At 40.4% G+C, this 26956-nt stretch overlaps 1 protein-coding gene across 10 annotated transcripts in view; it reads left to right on the top strand.

Annotated features, from left to right (window-relative positions):
- The window catches only part of AKAP13 (A-kinase anchoring protein 13), a 317276-nt gene that overhangs the window by 88623 nt on the left and 201697 nt on the right, over window positions 1-26956 (top strand). For all 10 annotated transcript variants that reach the window (XM_053581736.1, XM_053581737.1, XM_053581741.1 and 7 more), the window contains one exon: window positions 18671-18818. In XM_053581736.1, coding sequence (XP_053437711.1) covers window positions 18671-18818 — 148 coding nt within the window. The remainder of the gene's footprint in view (window positions 1-18670; window positions 18819-26956) is intronic.

The following is a 26956-nucleotide window of genomic DNA, read 5'->3' as shown; positions in this document are numbered from 1 at the left end:
ATTTGTTTCCCAGGTTTCATTTCTTTATTTACTTTGGGTGGGCCCTGAATAGTTACTGACATCACGATTGTGACTGAAGGTGTTGCTAACAGAGAAATGAATATGATAACCATGTTTATCGTGTGTATATAACCTTACAATTGGAGGAAAGCCTTATAGCATTCCTATGAAGTGTAGCTGAATGTGTCTGATGGAGTTTTATTGTAGAGATACATTCTGTGAGATAACTAACTCAACTAGTTGAAAAAAGCATGCTAGAAATAGTGCCTGTATCTCTTGAATCTTGAATTATTATCTTTAGTTTTTATGGGACTTTGAATCTCAGCCCCTTGTTTATAGCAAACCATGTGACTGCTGTTACTTTTTATGAACATAGTGCATATACTCTTTGGTTTTAGAACTCTCTTCTTCTCGCTATTAAAATTAAAAGTATAGCGTTTTCCCAAAAGGAATAAGGCATGATGCTACTGATGATAAAAGAAAAAGTCAAACACTAGAAGGATATTTATAAAACAAACAAAATAGGCCCTATCACCAACCCCACACACTAAGCACCACCGGATCTAGCTACCTAGCAACTAGATACTAGTAACAGTAAATAAATCCTCCCCCAGACTAACAGCTGAAAAGAAAGCAAGATTTTTAGACTTCAAAGGAGAAGGAAAGGGGTCTTTGGAGGTCTCTTATCACAGGCCCCAGGGTAGATCTGACTAGGCCAGGCCCAAGAATCTACAGGGAGATAGTAGGTGGCAAGAATTAGGAGACCTGGACGAATCCTATACTTTATATGTCAGAGAAAGTCACTTTCTCTGTCCTCTCATCACTTTACACCCAAGTGAGTGTCCCACAGTCAGCTCTGCCTCCGGGAGGGTACTTTGTGGGAGAGGTCAGGACTGGTGAAACATTTGATGAGTCATAGGAATCATTGTATTTTAGGAGTAGTTGATTCCAGGCTCTGGAACAGTGAGGAAACTGAGCTTCAGACAGGTTGAGGGATTTGCCTGCTGTTTCCCAAGAGGATCTTGATAGATCTGGTCAGGTAGCAGAATCTGCACATGATTAGCTGAGTTTGAATTTAAGACTCAGAGAACATGCACAGAAAAGTATGAGACTTGGAATAAATGGGCTAAGTCAGAGGGAAAAAAATGTCATGATTGGAAGACTGGAAGAGGAGAGGAATATTTGAAAGGTATCATCAAGTTTCTTTCTTGGTGGTGTGAACAGGTAAGGAGTACAGTGTCTTCAGGGACTGTTGACGTACTGGAGAATAATTTGCAGGGGTCCTCAAACTGCGGCCCACAGGCCACATGAGGTGGTGTGATTGTATTTGTTCCCATTTTGTTTTTTTACTTCAAAATAAGATGTGTGCATAGGAATTTGTTCATAGTTGTTTTTTTTTTTTTTTTAACAATAGTCCGGCCCTCCATCGGTCTAGGGACAGTGAACTGGCCCCCTGTTTAAAAAGTTTGAGGACCCCTGGTTTACAGTTCTGTGAAATAGTTAAAATGTGTAATATGACTGTGTACTATGACTTTGGATAGAGGGAAGTCATCATTAGCCATCTCAATAAAATATGTGGTCAGAGAGTTCATCTTAGAGCCTCTTCAAAAGCATAGTGATTTATTAGCTAGACCAGTGAGAGTAACTTTTAGCATTTCTGTTGCATGGTACTGCTCCCGCAGTTCTTTGGTACTTTTTTCTATATTAGAATAATGGTCTTTAACTGGCTTCCAAAGTGTTCTACCAGCCATTGGACACTTTGTAGTTGATAATGTGTGCAGCTGTAACACCTAGAGTCAATGGCTGGACCTAACACCAACCCAGATGTTTTATATTGGATGCTAATGATTCACTAACAAAAACTTTAAGAACACATTTAAAGATGGAAAATGTGGGGTGCATATTTCAGATTCTTCAGTTACAAACTTGCTTTTCTGTGTCTCTAATATTTGTAGTCTGTTGAATTAATGAACATATCTCTAGGTCTCCTGTAGGAAATCCAAAGGCTTTTATTTTTTTTCTCTACAAATTAAATACTTTCAAAGTCAGAGAGATCCTCAGATCTAAATTCTGTTCCATCTCCTTCTCCAATGTAATATATGGGATAATAATCATTACCTGCCATATGTTTGGGATGAAACCCACATTTATTAGATTTTCAAGGGGAAGAGTCATTCCAATTACAAAATAAATTTCCAGAACCCCATCAGATCTGGCTTATTATGTCATCCTTCCTCTTTTTCTTCGGTACCAAATGTCTTTGCCTGTAACTGCTTCTGGGAAGGACAAACATCCTGACAACAGAGAAACATCACAAGAAAGAATACCTGGCACTGGATGCCTTTCTTTATTTAAAAAGTGCAAAACAAAACAATCTGTAGCAATTTTAACTATTTCTATTACAGTAGGTACTGTTCCTTAGAACGATGTCATTCTCTTTTCTCTCGAGGAAGGGAAAGTTAGGTTGCTAGTGTGGGTTGAGAACCTGCACTTGTCAAGGTACCATGGTCAGCACTTAATACACGTTGTCTGGTTAGTCTTCACAACAGACAGATGGCTTGGTTAGTATTTTCACTCTTCAGCCAGGAAGTGGTTCAAATGGGCAGCTAACGTGTATAAGGTTTCACAGCTGCAGTGGATGTAGGGTTCAAAGCCTATGACTGGCTGTAGCAGGGGTCCTCAAACTGTGGCCCATGGGCCACATGAGGCGGTGTGATTGTATTTGTTCCCCCCGTTTTGTTTTTTTACTTCAAAATAAGATATGTGCAATGTGCATAGGAATTTGTTCATAGTTTTTTTTTTAAACTATAGTCCGGCCCTCCAGTGGTCTGAGGGACAGTGAACTGGCCCCCTGTTTAAAAAGTTTGAGGACCCCTGCAGGTCCCCCTTCCCTCAGATCTTTCTCTGTCTCTCTCTTTTTGGAGACAGAGCCTCACTACATCCCCCCTGGGTCAAGTGCTGTGGCATCACAGCTCACAGCAACCTCAAACTCTTGGGCTTAAGTGATTCTCTTGTCTCAGCCTCCCAAGTAGCTGGGACTACAGGCATCTGCCACAATGCCTAGCTATTTTTCCCTCAGATCTCTTTTAGAGAAGGGAAATCTGTTTGACTTGCATTTGGATCTTGAGAAAAACTTTGATGAGATTGATTTTTTTCCCCATTACATTGGGTTTTTATTCATTCTGGACTTTTGTTTCCAGCCTTAGGGAAGACTTGGATTTTGTCAGGGGATTAATGTCTTCTGTTTATGCTGATTAGAATAGATGTCAGAGCCCAAACAATACCAGAAGACAACGTTGTGAGAGGAGATACTGTACTGAGAAGGAGGAGGCTTTAAAATTTTTATCAGTTTGGGGCACCGGCCCCATATACCAGAGGTGGCAGGTGCAAACCTGGCCCCAGCCAAAAACTGCAAAAAAAAAAAAAAATCAGTTAAAACTATTTATTCCTGGGAGGCGCCTGTGGCTCAGTCAGTAGTGTGCAGGCCCCATATATCGAGGGTGGTGGGTTCAAAGCCCCAGCCAAACTGCAACAACAACAACAAAAATTTATTCCTGAACAAGTATAGCATATGTGAGTAATCAAATATTTGAAGGGCCACAGAATTTAGGTTATCTCAACTTAACGTTCTCAGCAGCCTCATTGTATGGGAAAAGACCAATTTGGTAACAATACAGTTTTATTGTTCTTCCTAGGAAATGTATTTCCACAGTATGAGCTGAAATAAATAACCTGGCTGTGTTTTTCCCTTGGCTGTTAAGTTACATTATGCTCCTGCATAAAGCCTTATCAGCCTTCTTATCTCTTAAATGGATTACCTGCCCTTGCCTTAAAAATACATTTCTGATGGGTCTGCTCCAACATTTTGTAGATCGGTGGCCCTGTCTAGCCAGATCTAAAAACATAATTTAAACAACAACACTTTGTCACTAGTGCCAGAAGGAATAAGGAAATAAAGTGTTCCTCAATCTAGCTTTGGATGGTTTTATAGATTAAGAATTTCAGTTTCCTGGTGGCGCCTGTGGCTCAGTGAGTAGGGCGCTGGCCCCATATGCCGAGGGTGGCGGGTTCAAACCCAGCCCCGGCCAAACTGCAACAAAAAAATAGCCGGGCGTTGTGGCTGGCGCCTGTAGTCCCAGCTGCTCGGGAGGCTGAGGCAAGAGAATCACGTAAGCCCAAGAGCTGGAGGTTGCTGTGAGCCGTGTGACGCCACGGCATTCTACCGAGGGCAAAAAAGTGAGACTCTGTCTCTACAAAAAAAAAAAAAAAAAAGAATTTCAGTTTCCTTCTGTTGGACTTTTCTTTCTTTCTTTTTTTTTTTTTTTTTTTTTTTGAGTTAGAGTCTCAAGCTGTGGCCCTAGGTAGAGTGCCATAGTGTCATAGCTGACAGCAACCTCCAATCTTGGTCTCAAATGATCCTCTTGCCTCAGGTTTTCTATTTTTACTAGAGAGAGGATCTTGCTTTTGCTCAGGCTGGTCTTGAACTCCTGAGCTCAAGCAATCCACCTGCCTTGGCCATACAGAGTGCTAGGATTACAGGCGTGAGCCACATGCCTGGTCTGGACTTCTTAATCAGTTTCCAGAATTTGCTTTGAAGTTAATGGGTTTTTCATTTGCAAGTAGTATTTTCTTATTTTTCCCTTGGCATTTTCAGAACAGCCAAAGGTACATAAGTCAAAGACTTTTTGGGGTCTGTCTGCAGATTCTTTTATAATAACATTGTGTTTCCCAAGCTTTCAAATGTGCAGGGGTTAAAATTTTCATTTTGTACTAATGAAGAGAAGTATGCTCTCCAAGGAAGATGAATGTACAATATTCTATACCTTTGATTCATTCAAAATAAGTATTTGCAAAATACCTGTTAGGTGAACAGGAAATCTGGAGTGGGAGAATCTTCTAGAGGAATAGATTCTTTTACTGGTGAGGTAGGGGCTCCGATGCATGAGTAGTTAAATTACATTCTGGGTGATAGTGAGCTGTTCAAGTGCTAGGTGAGCTGTGCAGACAGCAGTGGGTCATGGCAGGGAGAGGAATGAGATGTGGCGGAAATGATTGGGAAGGCTTCAGAAGAGCTGGGGCTGATAGAGATAGGCTGTGAACGAGATGGAAGAACAGCAGAGTGGGTGGAGAAAGTTCAGTCCTTGGAGTAAGACATGGAAGAGTGTTATCAGGGTGGTGAGGGACCTTGCTTGACTAGGGTAGACAGTTTATTGGAGATGAGATTATGTAGAGATGCTGTGTTCAGTAGTGTAGTCACTAGCCACACATGGCTACTTAAATTAATTAAAATAAGATAAAATTAAAAATTCAATTCCTCTATTATAGAGTGCTGGGCATATGTTGGCACATGTGGCTAGTGGCTCCCATATTGGGCAGTGCAGATAGAGAATATGTCCATTATTGCAGAAAATTCTTCTGGCTGGTGCTGAAACATGTGGTTTTTTTCACAGGATGACACCAGGGAGGGCAACTGGAGGTCTTTTGACCAGGCACATGGTAGCATGATGGAAGTAGTACTGGAAATAGAGAGTAGAGGGAGGACAGAGAGGGATTGTCCAAGGAGGAGGCCTGTTACCACACTGCGACCGCGTGGGAATGGGACGGAGACATGATGGAGCCCTTGGATCCAACATACGGATTTTGTTTGGTAGAAGGACTGAAAACTGCAGAGAGCCACAGATATGGCCACTGAGGACTTTCTTAAGAGAGGCAGCAGGAAAAAGTTGTAGCACCAGTAAATAAACAATTTGGAGGAGCTGCCTTAGAAGCCTGAGGGAAAGCATAAGGTCATCATAACAACTTTGGAGGGCGGTGGCATATAAAACACAGAGCATGAGTGGTGGATAAAAACTTTAAATATAGGTCATTTTTAGAAAGATCCATCATCTTAATTTTGACAGAGTTTGAAGCATATAAAAAATTACATTTTGTGAAGCAGGGATCTGAACTCAAAACCTTGCTCTTTCTGTTAATCTAATTGATACCATCCTCTCTTTGCTCTTGGGTTAGTGATATACATCTTTAGTACTTTTTCTCATTCCTAGGCATTTCTCTTTGCCTGGGTAGTTCCAAGCCCAGTACCCAATCATATCTGCATTTAGAGGTTGCCTTCAGCACTGAACCCCCTTTGCCAATCTTTGTTTGAATATAAGACATAGATCCTATTAGGATTGTTAACCCACAGCAGTAATTGGAATGTGGGTTTGCCTGGAATGATTGCCACCTGGATTGTGCTCACAGTGAGGTACCCAGCCAGCAGCAGCAGCAGCAGTGGTGTGAGGGTCACTGAGAGGTTGGCAGAAACACAGATTTTCATGTCCCATCCCAGACTTACCTCGTGCCAGCGGGTGGGGCCCAACACTTCATTTTTTAATAAGCCCTTCAGGTGATTCTGATGTACACCAAAGTTTATGAATGAACAAAAAAGGACAGTTTTGGTACATTTATGTCTTTTAACATAGCTGATTGTGTAACCCGTCAACAGTGGTTACCTGTGAAGGTTCATGGAAAGTATAAGAATTAAGTAGGATGTTATTTCAGAAGGACAGATTTGTGGTTTACTTTTTAAAAGCTAGTTTCCTGAGTATATTATTGCTAGTTCGTTGGCTTGCAATAATTTCAAGGTGTGTACTATTGAACACGGGGTTGCTTATCTTTTAGTAAGAGATAGTGGCGATTTTCAGAGGACAGTTAGGGAAGTTAACACTTGACATTTTTTTCCCCCACAGCATTTTTATATTATTTAGAATTTCTCAGGAGTTCTTTCTGCTTTCTAGTAGTAGTAAAACAGGGCCTCATGCACGTGTAATTGGTAAGAGCGATAGGTTTTGGAATGAAGTGGGTAGGCAGGCTTCTGAGACTGATTTTTGGATAGACAGCATAAAAACAAGCAGTATTTTGATGTCAGTATTTCAGACTTGAAAAATCCCTAGCTATGGACCCCATGCTGAGTCAGTGGCTCTTCAGGTAAACCACTCCCAGCTCTCTCTAAGCCAGCCTTTAGCCATGTGAAACTGTCAGTGCATCACCCTTACCCTGCTGACAGGTGCACAGAGAAATCCGCTCATCTTTCAGGATTCATTTCCTGCCACTTGCCTCTTTGGGGCCCTTCCTGGGCCTTCACCCTCCTGTGGCATCTATCACTCCTCCACTCGTCCCCCAACTGTTGTAAAGACTATCTTGTAACACCTTGAAAACTTGAGTGTGCTTTTGTGTCTGTGCCTTTTCCTATTTATTTGACTGTGTGCATTGAGGGCTGGAACTTTGTATTTAATTTATTGTTTTTAATTGCTCTCGTTTTTACTTTGGCTTCCACCACAGTACCTTGTATGGAATAGGTGCTTACTGTTTGATTGTTTCTGAGTAGAATTGAAGCTGTTATTCAGGAAAGAGCTTTGCTTCATGCACTGATGGTAATAAACGTCTGATCGGCCAAAGATGAGATGTTTTCTTTGTTAAGATTTATGGCCCCCACAGGGAAAGCTACTGTAGTTTATTAGTGAAGAGTTGAAACCACACAGGGTGACTTTGTGACCTGGAACCGGCGAAAGAGTGTCACTTTGCTCTGACCACTGGGATAGAGCCTCTAGGACACTCTCTCTTAGTGACAACCTGGGATTGACACTAGGTGAAAAACTGAATCCCGGCCAAAATAGTCTTAATATTTCTTTTTTGTGTGTGGATTACTTGGAATTCTGTATTTGCTTCTTACCACATTAATCTCATTTTATTTGTCTGACAAACCTATGAATTATGAGCAGTTGTTTGCTTGTTTTACAGATGGGGAAACTGAGACAGGAAGATTTACATTTTAAAGTTCTAGTATGTTGATTATAAAACTAATAATTTTCTGGGGCAGTGCCTGTGGCTCGAGGAGTAGGGTGCTGGCCCCATATACCAGAGGTGGCGGGTTCAAACCTGGCCCTGGCCAAAAACTGTAGGAAAAAAAAAAAAAAACAACTAATAATTGTCATTGCCTTCTTTGGGATTTGCTAAGTCACCTGAAATTGAGACTGTTAGCTAGATTTGTAAAGTCAGCCCACTGATTCTGTGTATAGGAGGGATGGAGAAATTACATTTTTTCTGAAAGGTAGACAAACTTATTGATTAATGGGTTAGTGATATACATCTTCAGTACTTTTTCTCATTCCTATACATTTCTCTGCCAGAGATTCTGCTTGTTTTCTTTTGCATGCTTTTATATTATAACTTAGGGTATTTATCCTTAAGTATACAGAACTCACCTGTACTCTCAGAATTTTGTTACTCTTTTTTTAAGCCAAGAAAGAGCGTGGCATCCTTGGATCCCTTCTCAAAGCTCTGTTTGGATTAACTGCTGACCCCATGTGATACACAGAGCATCTGGCGGCTAGGGTGGAATTCTCAGCTGTCTCTCTTTGTTATGTCCACAGAAGGAAATGTGAGTTTTATCTTACTGCTCAGGCAATGGTACATTCCTTTTTTGGTTCATGGGACTCACCAATCTGGTTGTGGGTACATTTCCTACCATTCCTGTTATATTCTTGAATTAAAGACAAGGGGTGATCTTAACCAACTCTCATGAACACAAATTCCTTCTCTTGCATCCCTAAATTCTACTTTTAAGTAAAGCTTATTAAGTTCTGCTGACTTAGTCTTTCCTGTCCTGTACGGGTAAGAGATCCCAGGCCAGTATAAGGAGCTACTACTGTGGGTATTACAGGCAGTGTTGTTCCTTCATAAATTCCTATTTTACTAGATATCTAGGAAACTTATGTTTTATTCTTACCACATCTTACCATATCTCTGAGTATGATTATATGTTGTCTTTATCTTACTAAGTCTCAGAATTAAAGGTGCTTCTTCTCATTTACTGTGAGACAGAAATGGGTATTTTAAGAAATGGTGTACTAAAATTCCATCCCTAGTCTTTCTGGTGAGTATGAGATTGTGGTGTTGATTTTTCATTTGCCATGATGTGTGCGTGTACATTCATATGCAGGAGAGGTTGGTGGAATTGTGTATTGTATTAAAATGGTAATCATAAGAGCATCCATAACCTGCTTAATTCACCATACTATATATCCTGCCTTCATTTTCTCATTTAATCTTTGTGACAATTTCATGAGATAAGTATCGTTTTCTATGTTTTAAAGATGGAGACATGGGGTCAGAGCACATCTGTCACTTGCTGAGGTCATGCAGCTCGTAAATGATAGAATTCAAACCAGGTCTTCCTTACTTGAGAAGCCCAGGCTCCTAATGATGTGTCAGTATATTGTTGTGGTGTCTGCTCTTAACCCTACGCAATGTGGGAAGGAGGTTGGCTCTTGCCCAGAACTTTGGAAATAAGGATATTGATGGGATTGTTGAAGGCAGAATGAGACAGTGAGAAGTGGAATTATAATAGTTGGGAAGAAGGGGAACCATTTAGGGACAGATGCTGGACCTTCTGGCACAGCACTCTAGATAACTGGCACAGCACTCTAGCGCCACTGGTTCACAGACTTTAGTGTGCATTGGTATCACTAGATTGCTGAACCACTCTCCTAGAGTTTTCTGGGCTCTAGGCTTGGAGAAAGACTAGAATCCTATACTTGTAGTGTTTCAAAGTGTTTGTCTCCCAGTTAATGCAACAAACACTTTGTTGAGAAAAATGCAAGGGCTTAGGAGTCAAGTAGATAAGGAGAAACTGTGGCCCTCCAGGTCCCTGAGTGCAGGCCCTCGACCGAATCCACACTTCGCATAATACATGTCTTTATCAAAAGGATTTGTTCTGTAAAATTTGGATTTAGTCAAAAGGCTGCACTCAAACGATCTGGAAGGTCACATGTGGCCCTAACTAAGGCTTCAGGTTTCCTACTCCTTTGTGAGGATTAAACATGGTTTTAAACATGATAGCAATATCTAGCATTTATGGAGTATTTACTGAGTATAAGGCACTTAGAGAATTGCTTTACATATAATGAAATGTAATCTTCAACAGTTAAATTTTTTTCTTTTTTTTTTTTTTGAGAGAGAGTCTCACGGTGTCGCCCTCGGTAGAGTGCTATGGCGTTGCAGCTCACAGCAACCTCAAACTCTTGGGCTTGAGTGATTCTCTTTCCTCAGCCTCCCCAGTGACTGGACTACAGGTGCCCGCCACAACACTCAGCTAGCAGGCTTGGGCCGGGTTCAAACCCACCAGCCTCAGTGCATGTGGCTGGCACCCTAACTGCTGAGCTACAGGCGCTGAGCCAACAGTTAAATATGTTGTTCTCACATGTAAAGATCCTACTATATAGAGCAGTTGCTCAGTCTTCCTCTCTGACTCTTACCAGTAATTAAGAAGGCTTGGAAATATGTATAATGGACCCTAGATAGATTTTCATAAAATGAATGTATTTCTTTTTTAAAAATTGAATACTTAAAAAGGAAAACATCTCAAAACTGTTATTCATGTGAAATGGTTTTATTAGTAATGCTTGATAAGAAAAATAATAATATCTGAAATGATATTTTTCGTACTACTATTGTGGTTTTTAAGTACTTGGGTGATTTAATGCCTATAGAGATACTTGTTATGAATTAGAAAGCTTAACGATTTGCCTGTAAAACTAAGCTGATGAATTTTTTAAACTTCTTTTACATTCCCTTATGACTGCTTTTCAGAAGGTTTCATAAAGCCAATTTGCCATCCAGTTAAAATTCTTCACCTATAACTAAGTCAAACAAAAAGAGAGTAAAATTTGTTGCTCTGTATATTTGGCTCTGTTTGAGAAATAGTATGTTTTACTAGAAGAGATTGAAAAGGGAGATAAAGACATGCAGGTCCTGAAATGTAGTGTATTTTTATTTTCTCAGGAATAGATGGGACCATTTATTTCGTGCCTGTTGTATACTGGGTTCTTGGTATACTTTATTAAAAGACTTTAGTACTTTATTTGGTGGTGAGAGGATTAAGTAGTAACCTTTATCTATGTAAAATGTTTAAAACAGTGCTCGCACATAGTAAGCATTTTATGCAAGAACCATTATTGTTTTATGCACTTCAGATATGGGAATGTACAATATAATAATATGCAGTTTCCACTCTCCCAGAGATTAGTCCAGCAGTTCTCCAAAAGGATTTGAGGTCACTTCTACAAGAAACAGCTGTTTTGAGCACCTGGCTTGAGGACGCAAAGGTGGTAACGAGGGAAGCTGGATCTGACTCACGTGGTTTCAGAGCCTGTGGTCCTCTTCAGTACTGCAGGCTCCCCTCCCCAGCAGTGCCTCCCATTCTGTCTTTGCAACTTCTCTTTTTTTTTTTGTAGAGACAGAGTCTCACTGTACCGCCCTTGGGTAGAGTGCCTGGGCGTCACACGGCTCACAGCAACCTCTAACTCTTGGGCTTACGCGATCCTCTTGCCTCAGCCTCCCGAGCAGCTGGGACTACAGGCGCCCGCCACAACGCCCAGATATTTTTTTTTTGTTGTTGTTGTTGTTGCAATTTGGCCGGGGCTGGGTTTGAACCCGCCACCCTCGGCATATGGGGCCGGCGCCCTACTCACTGAGCCACAGGCGCCGCCCCACAATTTCTCTTCTTAATCTTGTTGTAGTTGACAGTGTTGGACTTGCCAACTTTGAAATCTCTTTTCTGTGGTCTTCGTTGGTTGTACCCTAGATGAGGACTGACTGGCGAGCAGATGGGATTCAGCTGACCTGCCGTGTGCCCTCCTTTGGCATTGCCCCTGCACACATGCCTGTCATGCAGACCTGATGGGCTCAAGGACTCAGGGGGACCTTGGTCTGCATGCAGTGGGTGAGGCCAAGTATGTGTCAGATCAAGGCAGGGAGGCTTTTCCTCTCAGGAAGGGCCCATGTTTCTACTCAGGACAGAGAGGCATTGTCTTTCTTGTTGCATGCTTTCCTCTTGCTCTAATCATCAGTGTGACAGGTAAAGGGAGCAGCATGACTAAACAGTGCAACAGTAGTTAAGAGGGAGCCTTAAACATATAACAGAGTAGCAGAGTATAAATGGCAAGCATCTACTTCCTAGAAGGATGAGAGGATCAGGGAGCCAGAGAGATTGATTTTATAGTATTTAATCACTTTCAACTCTTTCATTAAATTTTTATTTAGAATTAATAAAAATAATAAAAATCTATATGTTGTCTGCACTTCAACCAATTATCTGGTCCTGTTTGAAAAATACTCTTTCTGTTTGAAAAATACTCTTTCATCCCAGTAGTTACAGAGAGTTGTGAGGAGAGTTTGAGGGAGAGTGTTTGTAAAGCCACCAGGGAAAGCCAACACCTTCCAACCAGTTTAGCTTTGCTTAACAAGATAAAATGACAGGTAGGGTTGTGTGTTGAATCGAAAGGAGTTTGTACTCTGAGTGGTTTTGTTTTGTTTTTTGACACTGTGTCTTACTTTGTTGCCCAGGCTGGCCTTAACCTCCTGGGCTCAAGCAGTCCTTCCACTTCTTCTGTCTCCAGTAGTTGGGATTATAGGCAGGTGCCATGGTGCCCAGCTTAGAACTTTTAAAAACACTCTTCTTTTGGGGTGGCACCTGTGGCTCAAAGGAGTTGGGCACCAGTCCCATATGTTGGAGGTGGTGGGTTCAAACCCAGCCCAGGCCAAAAAGTGCTGGGGGACGGTGGGGGAAACCAACTCTTTTTTTTTAAAGGACATTTTTCATTAAGGGGACTACATATTAATTGATTCCCAAACTTCTTGAAATTTGATTCCTTTTATATCTGGATTCTCAAGGTTCTCTTCCATAGGGAGAACAGAATAGTCTCTAAAACCACTGCAGAGAACTCAACAGATTTTATGAGCGCCATCTGCTGGCTTTGCTTTAATGGACCAAATAGGTGTGCCTGGAAATCTTTTAAGAATTTGCCCGTATCTTCATGTTGCAAAATTATGAAGTTGGAAAATCATATGAATTTGGATTATTATTAGCAGTAGATGTGTTTAAGATAATAGTTTTATGTTAGCATTAGGAAGGGGACACTGACCTAGTAGGAGTAACTCATGCCCACATACAGTTACAGGAATTAAAGATTAGGGATATGGGAAGCTCCATTAGTATAGGTATAGACAGAGCTGTCATTGGCTGGGCACAGTGGCTTTCACCTGTAATCCTAGCACTATGGGAGGCAGAAGCGAGAAGATCACTTAAGGCTATGAGTTCCTGATTAGCCGGAGCAAGAGTGAGACCCTGTCTCTACAAAAAATAGAAAAATTAGCTGGTACTGCTTGCCAGTAGTCCTAGCTACTTGAGAGGCTCAGGCAGGAGTTTCGCTTGAGCCCAGGAAGATGACACTATTGCAGTCTAGCCTGGGTGACAGAGCAAGATCCTGTCTCAAAATAAAACACCCCCCCCCCATTTCCTTAAAAAAAAAAAAAAAAAAAGCTCTGTCATTAACAGCAGGGGTTTTTTTTTTTTTTTTTTTTTTTTTTTGAGACAGTCTCACTTTGTCTCCCTCAGTAGGGTGCCGTGGTATCACAGCTCAGAGCAACCTCAAACTCTTGGGCTCAAGCTATTCTCTTACCTCAGCCTCCCAAGTAGCTGGGACTACGAGCGCCCAGCTATTTTTTGTTGCAGTTGTCATGTTTAGCTGGCTCAGGCCGGGTTCGAACCTGCCAGCCTTGGTGTATGCGGCTGGTGCCGTAACCACTGTGCCACGGGCACTGAGCCAGGTTTAATGTTCTTTTGGTACTTGGCCCCACACTAAGGGTGCGTGTCCTTGCACAATTTCCCTTTACTTAGGACCGCACCTGTTGTTAACATTTTACCCCATTTGCTTTCCTGTTTGCTCTTTAGCTGTTTACCTGAACACACTGACAAGTTTTCCCTTAACTCTCTGTTAGTAAGTTAAGTTGCATATGTTCTGGCTCTTTAGTCCTAAATTACTTACATGTGTATTTCCTAAGAACAAGATAGTCTCTTACATAATCACAGTAGGGATCTTGCTTTTAGTAATCATGTCTCTTATCCTTTAATCTGGAACATGTCACTGCTTTTATCTTTTATGGCACTGACACTTTTGAAGAAAACAGCGTCCTCTCCTTTTTCTTAGTGGAATATTTCTCACTGTCTAACGTGTCCTTGTGATTAGATTGAGGCTTTATGTGCTTGGTCAGAGTGCTGCGCGGGTTAGGTTGTGTCCTTGTCAGGGTACCGCTCTGGAAACACACTGTCTATTCCCATCTTCATTGGGATGTCTATTTTGATTACCTGGTAAAGGTAGTGGCAGATTTCACCGTATGATTTTTTTTTTTCCTCTTTCTTGCAACTAATATGCAGTCTGTGGGGGGACACTTATAGACATTGTAACTATGTATCTTGTTGCTTGTCAGTATTTTCCCGTGTTGACTAGCCATTGATAATTTTTTGCCAAGATCCGTCTTTGCCATTATGGTTGCAGAATGGTGATTTTATGACTTGTCCAGTTTCTCCGCGTTTCCCAGTTGGCGCTTGTCACTCTTCTGTACTTGGAGTCCTTCCTTCTGCAATCTATCTTTAAATTAGCGTGGACTCTTGAGTTCCTAGTTTTAACAAAATCATTTGTAATTTGTTACTATTCTTAATTGTTTAGTCCTCGTATTGTCCACAGGAAGCCACTTCCCTCTGGCTTCTACGTCCTTGAGATGGTCCTGTCATTTTTTTTTTAAGCACCTCTTATTTCCTGTCAAAATAGTATGTGTCAGGCTCATCTTGTACATGTCCTAATCCAGGCTTAAAGCAGCACCTCAACAAAAATTGTTACCTGCATCTGTTTTTCATGTTTATTTTTTCATCACTGTTCCTCTCATGTAATCTTCCAAGGCTATTTTAAGTAGAAGCAGTACCAGGTACTACTTCAGTAAAATAAGAGTTACATGGCTGAAATGCATAGTTTGTTATTTGCTGTCAACGACTTCATAGGTATGGGGAGAATACTCCTTCAAGGAAGAGAGGTACTTTAATTCCAGGTGTTTTTGGAATCTAAATTTCAGGTGTCTTTGAAGTGAACCAGGCTTTTTCTCTTCTTCTGGATTTTTTTTTTTTTGTAGAGACAGAGTCTCACTTTATGGCCCTCGGTAGAGTGCTGTGGCCTCACACAGCTCACAGCAACCTCCAACTCCTGGGCTTAAGCAATTCTCTTGCCTCAGCCTCCCGAGTAGCTGGGACTACAGACGCCCGCCACAACGCCCGGCTATTTTTTGGTTGCAGTTTGGCCGGGGCCGGGTTTGAACCCGCCACCCTCGGTATATGGGGCCGGCGCCTTACCGACTTTTGAGCATAAAGTATTGTGACTTAACGTTTTTTAAAAGGCCGCTAAATGTATGAAAGCAGTTTATATCTTATTTTTGCCTTGAGAGTGAAAAAAGAGGTTGATATTGAAAGCTTTGTTAAAATGATTTCATCTTCTTAATGTTAGGCATCCCTCCTGACCCCAGAGGAAGACCCCACTTGTCTTGGGGGATGGAAAGTCTCCCACCAAGATGTTGGGTCTCATGTGGAGAGAAAACCCTTGATCTTGATATATTCTTAAGAGTTCCAGGTTAGAAATTAAAAAAAATTTTTTATTTCTAAATAATTTATGCTGTGGGCCATAAGGTCTTTATTGTAATCACTCAACTGCTGTGGCTCCACTGTGCTGCAGAAGTAGCCACAGACAGTGTGTAAATGAATGGGCAAGGCTGAGTGCCTATAAAACTTTGATTTGTTGGCAATGAAATTTGAATTTCATATTTTTTGTGTTACAAGGCCTTCTTTTGATTTTTCTCCCCAACCATTAAAAGATTAAAAAACCCTTTTCAGCGTGTGAGCCACACAAAAACAAGTGGTTGAGGGATTGGGCTAGGTTTGCCACCTTGTGCTGTAAAGGAAGAAACTTCTGCACTTTTATTTGCACTTTTTTCAGGTTATAATAGTATTTTAATACTTTAAGAAATTGACTCTTCTCATATATCCTGCAGACATCTTAACTATTTGCATCATGCCAAAGGATATTAAACATTTTCCAGCCTAAACTTTTTAAAAATGTTTCCAAGAGAGGTCTTATGTACAAGGTGAAAGTGTAGATCATGATTTTCCCTTTTTACTTCTAAGTGAAAAACTATCTTCTGCTCAATTATGTTCCTGTGCTTAATAAGTTATGGCCACAGGGCGGCGCCTGTGGCTCAAAGGAGTAGGGTGCCGGCCCCATATACCAGAGGTGGCAGGTTCAAACCCAGCCCCAGGCAAAAAATGCAAAAAAAAAAAAGTTATGGCCACAGGGTGGCATGGTTCTCTTACGGTTTTTAATTGTTGTCAAAAAGGAGCAGAAACAAATGCTAGATGTGATGAGAATTCATGCCCGTAATTATAATGCTAAAACGTCTTGTCTTTCTCTAAAATGATTTTTCCCTAGTGTATTATTTAGATTTGCATAATATTAAATCTCAGTGCTTTTAACCTTGATGTTTTAAAATCTTTTGTTATGGTTACAACACAAATTATGCAGTATTTATAATTGGGAGAATGGTAATTTGGGCTGTATTTTATTGTCTGTGTCTAAGTTAGCCACTTGTCCTGATTTAAAAACATATATAAAAATTGCTAAAGAAGGGGCGGCGCCTGTGGCTCAGTGTGTAGGGCGCTGGCCCCGTATGCCGAGGGTGGCGGGTTCAAGCCCAGCCCCGGCCAAACTACAACAAAAAATAGCTGGGCGTTGTGGCGGGCGCCTGTAGTCCCAGCTGCTTGGGAGGCTGAGGCAAGAGAATCGCGTAAGCCCAAGAGTTGGAGGTTGCTGTGAGCCGTGTGACGCCACGGCACTCTACCCGAGGGCGGTACAGTGAGACTCTGTCTCTACAAAAAAAAAAAAAAAAAAAAAATTGCTAAAGAATATTTGCAAGTAAAAGACACAGGTAGATGTCTTACTTCTAAATAGTTGCATTGTCGTGGGTAAAATTATTGGCTTAAGAATTTTGTCTGATTCCAAGGGCTTAATGTCAGGGTAGATAAAGAGGAGCAGCGATGCCCCATGGCCAGAAAACACAAAATTATTAGAAAAGCGATATAACCATAGACCAAGAGCCGAACACCTCCCGGGGGCTTTCCTATGTAGCCATGGGGATATGGGGGCATGTTTTGAGAAATCTGTCTTTAGGTGATTTTGTTATTCTGTGAACATCAGAGTGCCCTTACACAAACCTGGAAGGTACAGCCTTCTGTGTACCTAGACTACCTGGTATGGTCTACAGACTGCTACAGAGTGTGACTGTAGAAGTATCAGTTGTAACACAATCATAAGTGTGTGTGTATCTAAATACAGAAAAGGAACAATAAAAATGCCATTTATAACCTTATGGGATCACTGTTGTGACTATCCAGCCCATGGCTAACTGAAAATGTTGTTAGGCAGCGCATCACTATATTTAGCTGTAGGGAGAGAAGAAACTGTCAAACCTGCAATGGGGTTTCGGCCTAGGTCCATTTTCTCAATGCACAAAGCCAATTCACTTATCTAGACAGTGATGATTGCCAAGAAGAGAGGAAATTTTACTCGCAAAAGATGTCTTCTTGGGAGAAGCAACCTCAAATCTGTCTCTCTAAGACAGTGGTTCTCAACCTTCCTAATGCTGCAACCCTTTAATACAGTTCCTCATGTTGTGGTGACCCCAACCATAAAATTATTTTTGTTGCTACTTCATAACTGTAATTTTGCTACTGTTATGAATTGTAATGTAGATATCTGATATGCAGGATGTATTTTCATTGGTCTCGACCCACAAGTTGAGAACCGCTGCTCTAAGAGATCATGGGCTTTGTAAGGAGGGGTCGTATGTATTGGGGCAGATGGCAGTATAAATAAACAAGGGGCTTTGTCTGGCAGGGGCAGGTTGCGGGGGATGGTGAGTCTTGGTGTCTGGAAGCTTGCGTAAGGGTCTTCAGAATCTCCATTCCTTCGTCTTTCAGAAATTTTGTTATTTCTAGTAAACAACTCAGAAAAGTCATCAAGCCCTTTTGGCCCAAGAGTCTTAAAATATGAGAGGGAAAGTAGTGTAAAAAAAAGAGGGGTCATTGAAATTTGTTGATGGAGCTGGTTATAGTATCATCTTCCTTCATACAAGTCAAGGAGACTGAGTTTAGTGGATCTGAGTAAAGTCCTTTTAAGTGGGATTTAAACCGAGATTTGCCAGGAGCCTAAGCTGATGGATGCTCTTTGCAGTCTTCTGTTTCCAGGCAAGCATGTCAGAGTCTCTCCACCCTTAGGGAGAAGGGGTGGATTTGGTAGTGTTTTGCTGGATGTAGAAATGAGAGGATTATTGCTGCATCTGTGACACAGTTTTGGGGGCATTCTGAGAATGAGGATGTAACTATTTATTATATACCTTCTGTCTTCTGCCTTATTTGTGAATTTTCTTGAATTTCCCTTCACTTTTGTTACCCATTCAAGTAAAGACACAAACTGTTACCTTGTTAGTGTACTTGTTTGCTAGTCATCTCCTCTAAAATGTAAGTTTAAAGAATACAGAGATCTTATTTTCAGGTTCATTTTGTATTCTCAATGCCTAGAGTATTGCCTGGTACATAAGTGCTCAGTTAGTGTTTATATTTGTGTAAAACTACTTAGAATAGGGGCACAGTTGAGTTGATACACTTGATTTTCACTTACATATGCTAGTTTTATAAAGATAGGCTCCAAAGGGGAACCTTACTAATGCAAACTTGCTGTATGGTTTCCTTTTTCAGGGCGATTGTGTTGTTACAGTATTGCTTGCTGAAGAGGACAAAGTTGAAGATGATGTAGTTTTTTACTTGGTATTTTCGGGTTCCACCCTCCATCACTGTACAAGTACTCGGAAGGTCAGTTCTGATACGCTGGAAACCATCGCTCCTGGTAAGTATTCCAATGGGGTCTTTACTAGCCTTTCCTAGTTCTTGAACACTTTTATGTTTGTTAGTAGAGTGATTGGAATAGTGAATTAGGGTACTGTAGCTATTATAAGATCTTTGTTTTAAACATGGAGATGCTATATTTTGTTTATATCTTGTAGGTTCTACAAAAATCTGAATCTAACTTGACATAAGGGAAATAAAATGATGTCATAAATTAAAAGATAAAAATCAGGATCGGCAAAAATATTGGAATGTTGACATTTTGGGAAACTAAAACATATAAATAAAAAGTTCTCACATGGAGACTAGCTTGAGCCCAACAGTTTGAGGTTGCTGTGAGCTGTGATGCCACAGCACTCTACACAAGGGCGACATAGTGAGACTGTGTCTCAAAGAAAAAAAAAAAAAGGAAAAAAAGTTCTCACATGATTGTTAAAGTGGAACTGCAAATATGTTCTAAATTTCATGATGGCAAAACCAAAAGGTATAAAACACAATTGATAACACATTCCTCAGTATCTGTGATAAAAAAAGCTTACAAAATCTTTCATGAAGCCAGATTTTCCCCAAGTCAGGTTCCTGATGGAATGAATGCTTAATTACTATTGCATGTATAAATTTAACAGTATTAAAAGGAAAATATTTACCTATTAATTAAAAATTCTTACAAAGTTAAGTCTTTGCTAATTTGACCAGAAATAGCTGATAAAGTAACAGTAATATCTTGGCCTGTCTCAGCATCTTAAGGTATATTGATTTGTATTTGGAGATGAGCTTCTTTCCTTAATTGGCCTTGCTTCAAAGTTAACCACAGACTGATGTTCATCAGAATTCAAGAAGGCACATTTAGAGGGAAGAGGGAATCCCTAAAAATGTTGACAGTTTAACTGTTTTCCTTTGGAGCAGTGGTTCTCAATCTTTCTAATGCTGTGGCCCTTTAATATGGTTCCTGTGGGTCATGACCCACAGGTTGAGAACTGCTGCTTTAGAGAGTAAAATGGATATAGTTTCATTGAAACTTTTTAAACCATCAGTTTTATATGGCACTTACGTTGGCATAAGTGGTGTAAAGGTTATTATTTATGAAGCATTTGAATATCTGATCTCGCTGGTGTTAGATCATAGAGCCGGTTTTATTTTGTGCGATTCTATGTATGTTAACTTTATGTCCGCTAAATTCTGTAGCGTATACCTCATTTAAGGGCTGCAATTATGACAGTTGGAAGATTTAATTATCTTCCTACTTGGCAAAAAATGATTTTGAAAATTATAGGATTTTAAGATTCCAGATAGTCTGAAGGAATATTCTCTCCACATTTTTAGGGAGAGGAAATACAAAATGGCAATCAGGATACGTATTGATTTCTTTTCTAAAGAATATTAGATATACTTCTTTGTCAATTAAAGCTTGAGTCCTCCTGTTTCCTGTGATGTCTGTCCTATCAGAAAGACTTATCTGTAACTTAAGATCTGCCTTCCAGGAGGTGCCGTCCAGTATCGCTCTTGCAAAACACATAGTTGGTAATGGGAGAAGCAGCTCCTTAACTAGGTTTAATTGGTCAGTCCCTGACTGGGCTCTTGTTAGGAAAAGAGTGGGGTAATTTTTATAAACTTACTTCTTCCTGCATTAGGAGCACTTCAGGATTAAAGCTTGGGGGATGTGTATGTATGTGTGTGTATATATGTGCATAAACATCTAAAGAGAGCTTATGATTAGTTTCTGGGAGAATACAAGTGAGGATAAAAGGCAGATATGACAAGGATGTATTGTGACAGGATGTAGCCATGGATCGTCAGTCACAAACCCTAGCAAAGTCCAGTCTCTCAGTGGAGAGGAATGGGCCTGGAAGCTCTTATACCTGCACTGGCAAGGTCCTTGCATTAGCGTGGATGGCAGGCAGTTACTGTCCTTAGAGTCACAAGTCCACTGTACCTGTAGGATAGCTTGGAGCTCTGAGTTTGGACCAGGTCCTGTGTGATGTCTTCCGCCTAACTTTTGGAGCTCTTCGTTCCCATTTCTTCCCTTGTCTTTGGTTCTAAAACTCCTTATGTCTGTCTCAGTACCTGTTCTTTTCCAGCCACACTCCTCTCTGGGTATCCATTTGTGCTTAGTGACTGTGAGTTCCCTTGCCCTGCCAAATCTGGCCAACCACAATGGGTACTGTACTCTGCTTTCTTCTAATTTGGTCCGAATCCTCAGCAATCATTTCTGACCCATTTTCTTGTGGCCTGGATCCTAGTACCTGCCTTCTCTTTCATTTTCTTCTAATCAGTTTTCTTCTAACCTGTAGCCCATCCTTATGGGACCTGACAACTTGGCCCCATCCTATGGGCCTGAATATTCTGGCACACACCCAAATTTAGTCAGGTAGCTGGTAGGAGGTACCTCATTATAACAGAAGTGACAATGGATTAGAGTCTTTGAAAGACCTCCTGATACACGTGGAAGGCCAAATGAAGAGCAAGGCAACACGTGTGCCTTCGATACAGATGATAGGTCCCAGCGACGCCCCCAGTTGGTGTATCATAAGTTCTGTAACTAAGCGGGAGATTCCTGAGCCGACCGATTGCTATAGTTATTGTATATGAAAGTTTTCTGTTTACTTGTCTTTTAGCTCCTGTCATTTTAGATTAGTTTGGTAATTTGTTGGGGAGGGACAGAGACAGAGGCATTTTGGGGGGTGAACTTAGTTTTGAATTTCTTATTTGTATCATAGAATTAACATTTTAGCTTAGAATTAAACTGCCTTAAAGGCTGGACACGGGGGCTCACGGTAATCCTAGCACTCTGGGAGGCTGAGGTGGGTGGATTGCTACAGTTCAAGATCAGCCTGAACAAGAGCAAGACCCCGTCTCTGCTAAAACCAGAAAAGCTAGCCAGGCATCATGGTGTACAACTGTAGTCCCTGCTACTTGGGAGGCTGAGGCAGGAGGATCAGTTGAGCTCAAGAGTTTGAGATTGCTGTAAACTATGATGTTGCCATGGCACTCTACCTAGAGTGACTGAATGAGACTGTCTCTCCAAAAAAAAAGGTAAATAAACCAACTGCTTTAAATCTGCTTTTGTGGGCTTCTTAGACCTATGCCTTCCCATCCTTCAGGTCCTTACTGGGATATCACCTTCTCAGTGATGCCTTTTTTGTCCACCTTATAAAAATATACAGCTGCTTCTCCTCAGCATTGCCTATCCCCTGTCCTTGCTTTATTTTTCTCCAGTGCACTTTTCAACTTCTAACATATTATATATTTTACTGATTTGTCTTACTTATTTTCTTTGTGCCCCTGCAAAAGTGTCAGCTCCTTAAGGGCAAGGATTGTCCTTAGTTTTGTTCACTGGCATATGCTTGCTCAGAAGGCTGCTTCTCGGAACCCCTGTCACTGCTGTGTTGGGTCCACCCTGGTTCTCAGAAGCTGCTGTTCTCTAAAGATCCATGTGTGAGCATACACACACCCCTTTTTTTGGAGAAAAGCAAAAGAAGTCTTTGGTTTCGTGAGTTGCATTCTTAGCTTGCATCAGGAAAAACTGTTCTTTTTCCAGAGGTACCTTTGATGAATTCTCTGTGTCAGTTAGCCATATTGATAGCTTCAGATTTCCTGTCTGCTGAAGGCAGTGTCAGCCTAGACAAGATTCTTCATGGAAAGTGTGTACATGCCCTGTGCAGTCCAGTTACTGGAGAAACGTGCATGATCTTTTTGCAGCAGCTGCTTGCCATAGGGATGTGCTCACTCTTTCTGCCTACATGTAGGACTTGCTCATCCAATTCCTATTCACTCTGGCTGACTAAGAGAAGAAAAAGAGCTTTGTGCCTTGTTCTTGCTTTTAGTGTCATGTTTCATCCCAGATTGCTGGCTCTGATTTTCCTTTGAGTTCTCTGTATGTTTCACTGTCAATATTTTGTAACATATTAGGTTTTACTAAAACCAGATGATTGACCTTCAAAAGGCAGCTACTTCTTGATGTTAGTCTGTAACCTTTTATCAAATAAATATTTCCTCTAAGATAGGGTAGAAAGTGAGACATTTCTAAATTATCTCTTGAAACCACCCCTTTGTCTTCAGATACTGAAATTGTAGTCACATCTCCCATTTTTAAATTTTCTCATCTTTCTTTGCATGTTTTCTAATTATCTTATGTTGAACCGTATGTGTGTATAATTATAAAGGTGTTGTAAAGGCTTTTTAAAGTGATCTTTTCTTGCCTTCCTACCATTGAAGGCTGTAGATAGGATAAGATTCTCTTTCTCTTTTTTTAATAAAGTGTGTTAAGAATAAGTAATAATCCTTAAAGAAAGATGGAGACTTTACCTCTTTTCATGTTTACATGGATGGAGCTGGAACGTATTCTTCTCAGCAAAGTATCTCAAGAATGGAAGAATAAGTATCCAGTGTACTTAGCCCTACTATGAAACAAATTTATAGGTTTCGTATGAAAGCTATAACCCAATTATAGCCCAAGAATATGGGGAAAGGTGAAAGGGAGGGGAGGGAGGAGGATGGGTGGAGGAAGGGTAATTGGTGGGACCACACCTGCAGTGCATCTTACAAGGGTACATGTGAAACTTAGTAAATGTAGAATATAAATGTCTTACTTAACACAATAACTAAGAAGACACCATGAAGGCTATGGTAACTAATTTGATGAAAATATTTCAAATTGTATACAAAACCAGCACATTGTACCCCATGACAGCATTAATGTACACAGCTATGATTTAATTAAAAAAAAAAAAAAGTAATAATATCTTAGGGGACAGGTAGGTGAAGACTTAGGTTTTATACTTTATCAGCATTTGAATTGTTTGAATGCTTTACAGCAAGCATGTTACTTATATTAGTAATTTTTGTTAAAAATATTTTGAAGGCTGAAAAGAACCTTCTCTCTTTTGAAAATAAATCCATCTTTGTGACAGACCAGCAAGTTTTATGACAAAATATCATTTTCAGCATACCTATGAAGTGACAAGTTCAAGAATATAATTTGCTTTGAGGCATTGCTCGAAATGGAAATATCTCAAGTAATGAGAAGTGTTGCTTTTGTCTCTTCACAGAAGACAAATCTAATTCTAAATCTCATTTTAATTAACCGACGATTTTCCTCCAGAGATGAAGCTGCAATTATTTTTTTGAGACCTATGTAAGATTGGCAAATAGCGTAAAGAAATTTGAGCACAATTCTTAGGGTGAGACTATAGAGTACTGTTTCCTGGTGTTCACGTTAATTAATGGAAATATGAATTTAGACTAAGTAAACAATCCTTACAGAATGAAAAAGGGAACAGGATATTTAGTTGTTTTTGCACAACATTTTTGTGAAAGGCTTTGGTGTAGAATCTTTCATAAAATGAAATCTTTGTTTTTTTTTTCAGGATGGCTGTGATTTATTTTTAGAACTCACAGCAAGCATTCTAGTTTGACAGGAAAACTACAGACCTTCGTAGACCTAAAATTTAACTCCGCTCTTTTGTGTTTTTCTTTTGTCACTCAAAAGGGAAAGTACTATATAAAATAGGTGTATCATTTAAAAGAAAAGAAAAAAAGGACATTTCTGTTATCAGAAATACTTTTGGGTTTAGTGAAAAATTGCAGCCCAGATCTCAACAAATGGTCCAATAGTTATAGCATGATGTGTCTTTGATTTCTTGTGATTTAAGACTCCTTCTAGCAGCAGATGTCCCAAGACTACCCAACTGAATAGCACACTTGAAAAGAAGTTGTAAGGCTGGGTGTGGTGGCTCACGTGAGCAATAGTAAGACCCTGTCTCTACTAAAACAAAAATAAATAAATAGAAAAATGAGCTGGGCCTGGTGGTGCACACACAGCTATAGGCTCGTGATGTGGGAGCTGAGGCAGGAGGATTGCTTGAGTCCAGGAGTTCGAGTTCGCAGTGATCTGTGAGGAGCCCTCTGTCCTCCAGGGTGACAGAGAAGAGGACCCTGTATTTAAAAAGAAAAAGTTGTAAACTTTTAAGTGGGTTCATCAGAGAATGCCGATCCTTTTCACCAAAGTAATTAATTATTATTATTTTTTTTTACTATACGTTTCTAAGTTTCCCTATTCGGAAATATCCCTACTGTAAGGCTGTTTCTAGACAGATTTGATTTTATATTCTAAAAAACTTAAATTATTGTCCCAATGCTAGTCAGTATCTATAGTGGACATACTAGAAAAACAAATTGAGAATTAGTTGAAGTGGGAAAAAAATCTGTTGTCTACCTTCCTGTTTGTAATGTTATGAAGAAATTATATATCTCATCACCTTTGAACTATGAAAACAGCACTGGAATCTTAGGGCATGCAATCTGACAGGAGTGATATCCTCCCTGGTGGTAAAAATTGGCTTTTGGGGAGTAAAAATAAAACTTACTCTGTATATATAAAGCACAAATAGACACACACATACACAGCATGTGGTATATCTATGGTATTAAAAATTCAAAAGGTAAGGATGGATAGAGAATAATGTCTTATTTGAGGGAGATGATAATGCAAAAAAGATTGAGAGTCATTGCCCTATAGATATAGGCTAGAATTATAGTAGAACAAATGTTTAGCATTAGTTAGCCCCTTCCTCCTCCAAAATGTACATGATATTAATAAAATTCTATATTTACTGTTTTTCCTCCTCTGCTTAAATACTCCTGTACATATAGAGGCATTTTGCACTTGCACCAAATTTGCACGTCTACTATTAGACAACCAAAAACAAGCGGTGCATACATATAATACTATATCCTATTAGAGTGTAATTTCAAAGTTTCCTTTAGTTGTATTATAGCCATTTGAAAAAGAAAGTAAAGACACCAAGTTCTTAAATACTTTAACACCAAACTGGACTAGTGGAGATATTATTTTATATTATTTATTTATTTATGAATGAGAGACAGAGTCTCACTTTGTCACCCTTGATAGAATGCCCTGGCTTCATAGCTCACAGCAACCTCAAACTCTTGGGCTCAAACCACCTTCTTGCCTCAGTCTCCCAAGTAGCTGGGACTACAGGCACCTGCTCCAACACTTGGCTATTTTTAGAGACAGGGTCTCCCTCTTGCTCAGGCTGGTCTTGAACTCCTGAGCTCAGGCAATCTACCTGCCTCGGCCTCCCAGAGTGCTAGGATTACAGGTGTGAGCCACCACACCTGGCTGAGATATTATTTTTATATTTTCCATCATTCTTTCTCTTATAAGATGAAATTTGTATGAGACTAGCCTTGGCCAGCCCAGCAAGCACTTTTTTTTTTTTTTTTGTAGAGACAGAGTTTTACTTATTGCCCTTGGTAGAGTGCCATGGCGTCACACAGCTCACAGCAACCTCCAACTCCTGGGCTTAGGCGATTCTCCTGCCTCAGCCTCCCGAGTAGCTGGGACTACAGGCGCCCGCCACAACTCCCAGCTATCCAGCAAGCACTTTTAAGGTTCCATTTTGTGTAGTCGATGAGACAAAGTCTCAATTGTTTCACCCTCAAAGGGGAAGGCCCAGATGGGATGTATTCCACTTTTGGCTTAATAGGAAATGAAGTAATCCTTGGATCATGCTTCAGCAATTTTGTTTGTCTGTAGCAATATTTCGTTTCCATGGTGTGGGTGCTCCATGTAGAGATAAGGAGCTTGCAGGAAAGCTCTCCCAACACGTGAACACCTCCTGACCCGTGAGCTAAAAGGGAGTAGGTTAGATGATTTTAAGAGGACCTTTAACAGTTAAATTTTTGTTTCTCACCTAGGTACTGCTTGTGTTTTTGTGTATTTTTTACCTCGCCCTTTATTTTTCAGTTCTGCAGTGCCAAAGACAGCATTTAGCTCAGAAGCTTTATTGGGACTTGCTGGAGAACCTGTTTTTAGAGTATTAAAGAGATCTGTTTTCCTTGATTTACCTAAACAGGAGGTGTTTTTGTTTGTTTTCTTGAGACAGAGTCTTGCCCTGTTGTCCAGGCTGGAGTGCAGTAGTTCGGTCTTAGCTCATTGCATCCTTGAGCTTCTGGGCTCAGGTGATTGTCCTGCCTCGGTTTCTTGAGTAGCTAGGACTATAGGAGTGTACAGTTAATTTTTTGTAGAGTCAGGGTCTTGTTATATTGCCCAGGCTGGTATTAAACTTCAGGTTTCAACTGATCCTCTTGCCTTGGCCTCCCAAAGCTGGTATTATA

Source organism: Nycticebus coucang, chromosome 2 (genome assembly GCF_027406575.1).
Source record: "Nycticebus coucang isolate mNycCou1 chromosome 2, mNycCou1.pri, whole genome shotgun sequence".
Lineage (NCBI taxonomy): Eukaryota > Metazoa > Chordata > Mammalia > Primates > Lorisidae > Nycticebus > Nycticebus coucang.
The sequence above is the reverse complement of the archived record's forward strand: the minus strand, read 5'-3'. Positions and strand labels throughout refer to the sequence as shown.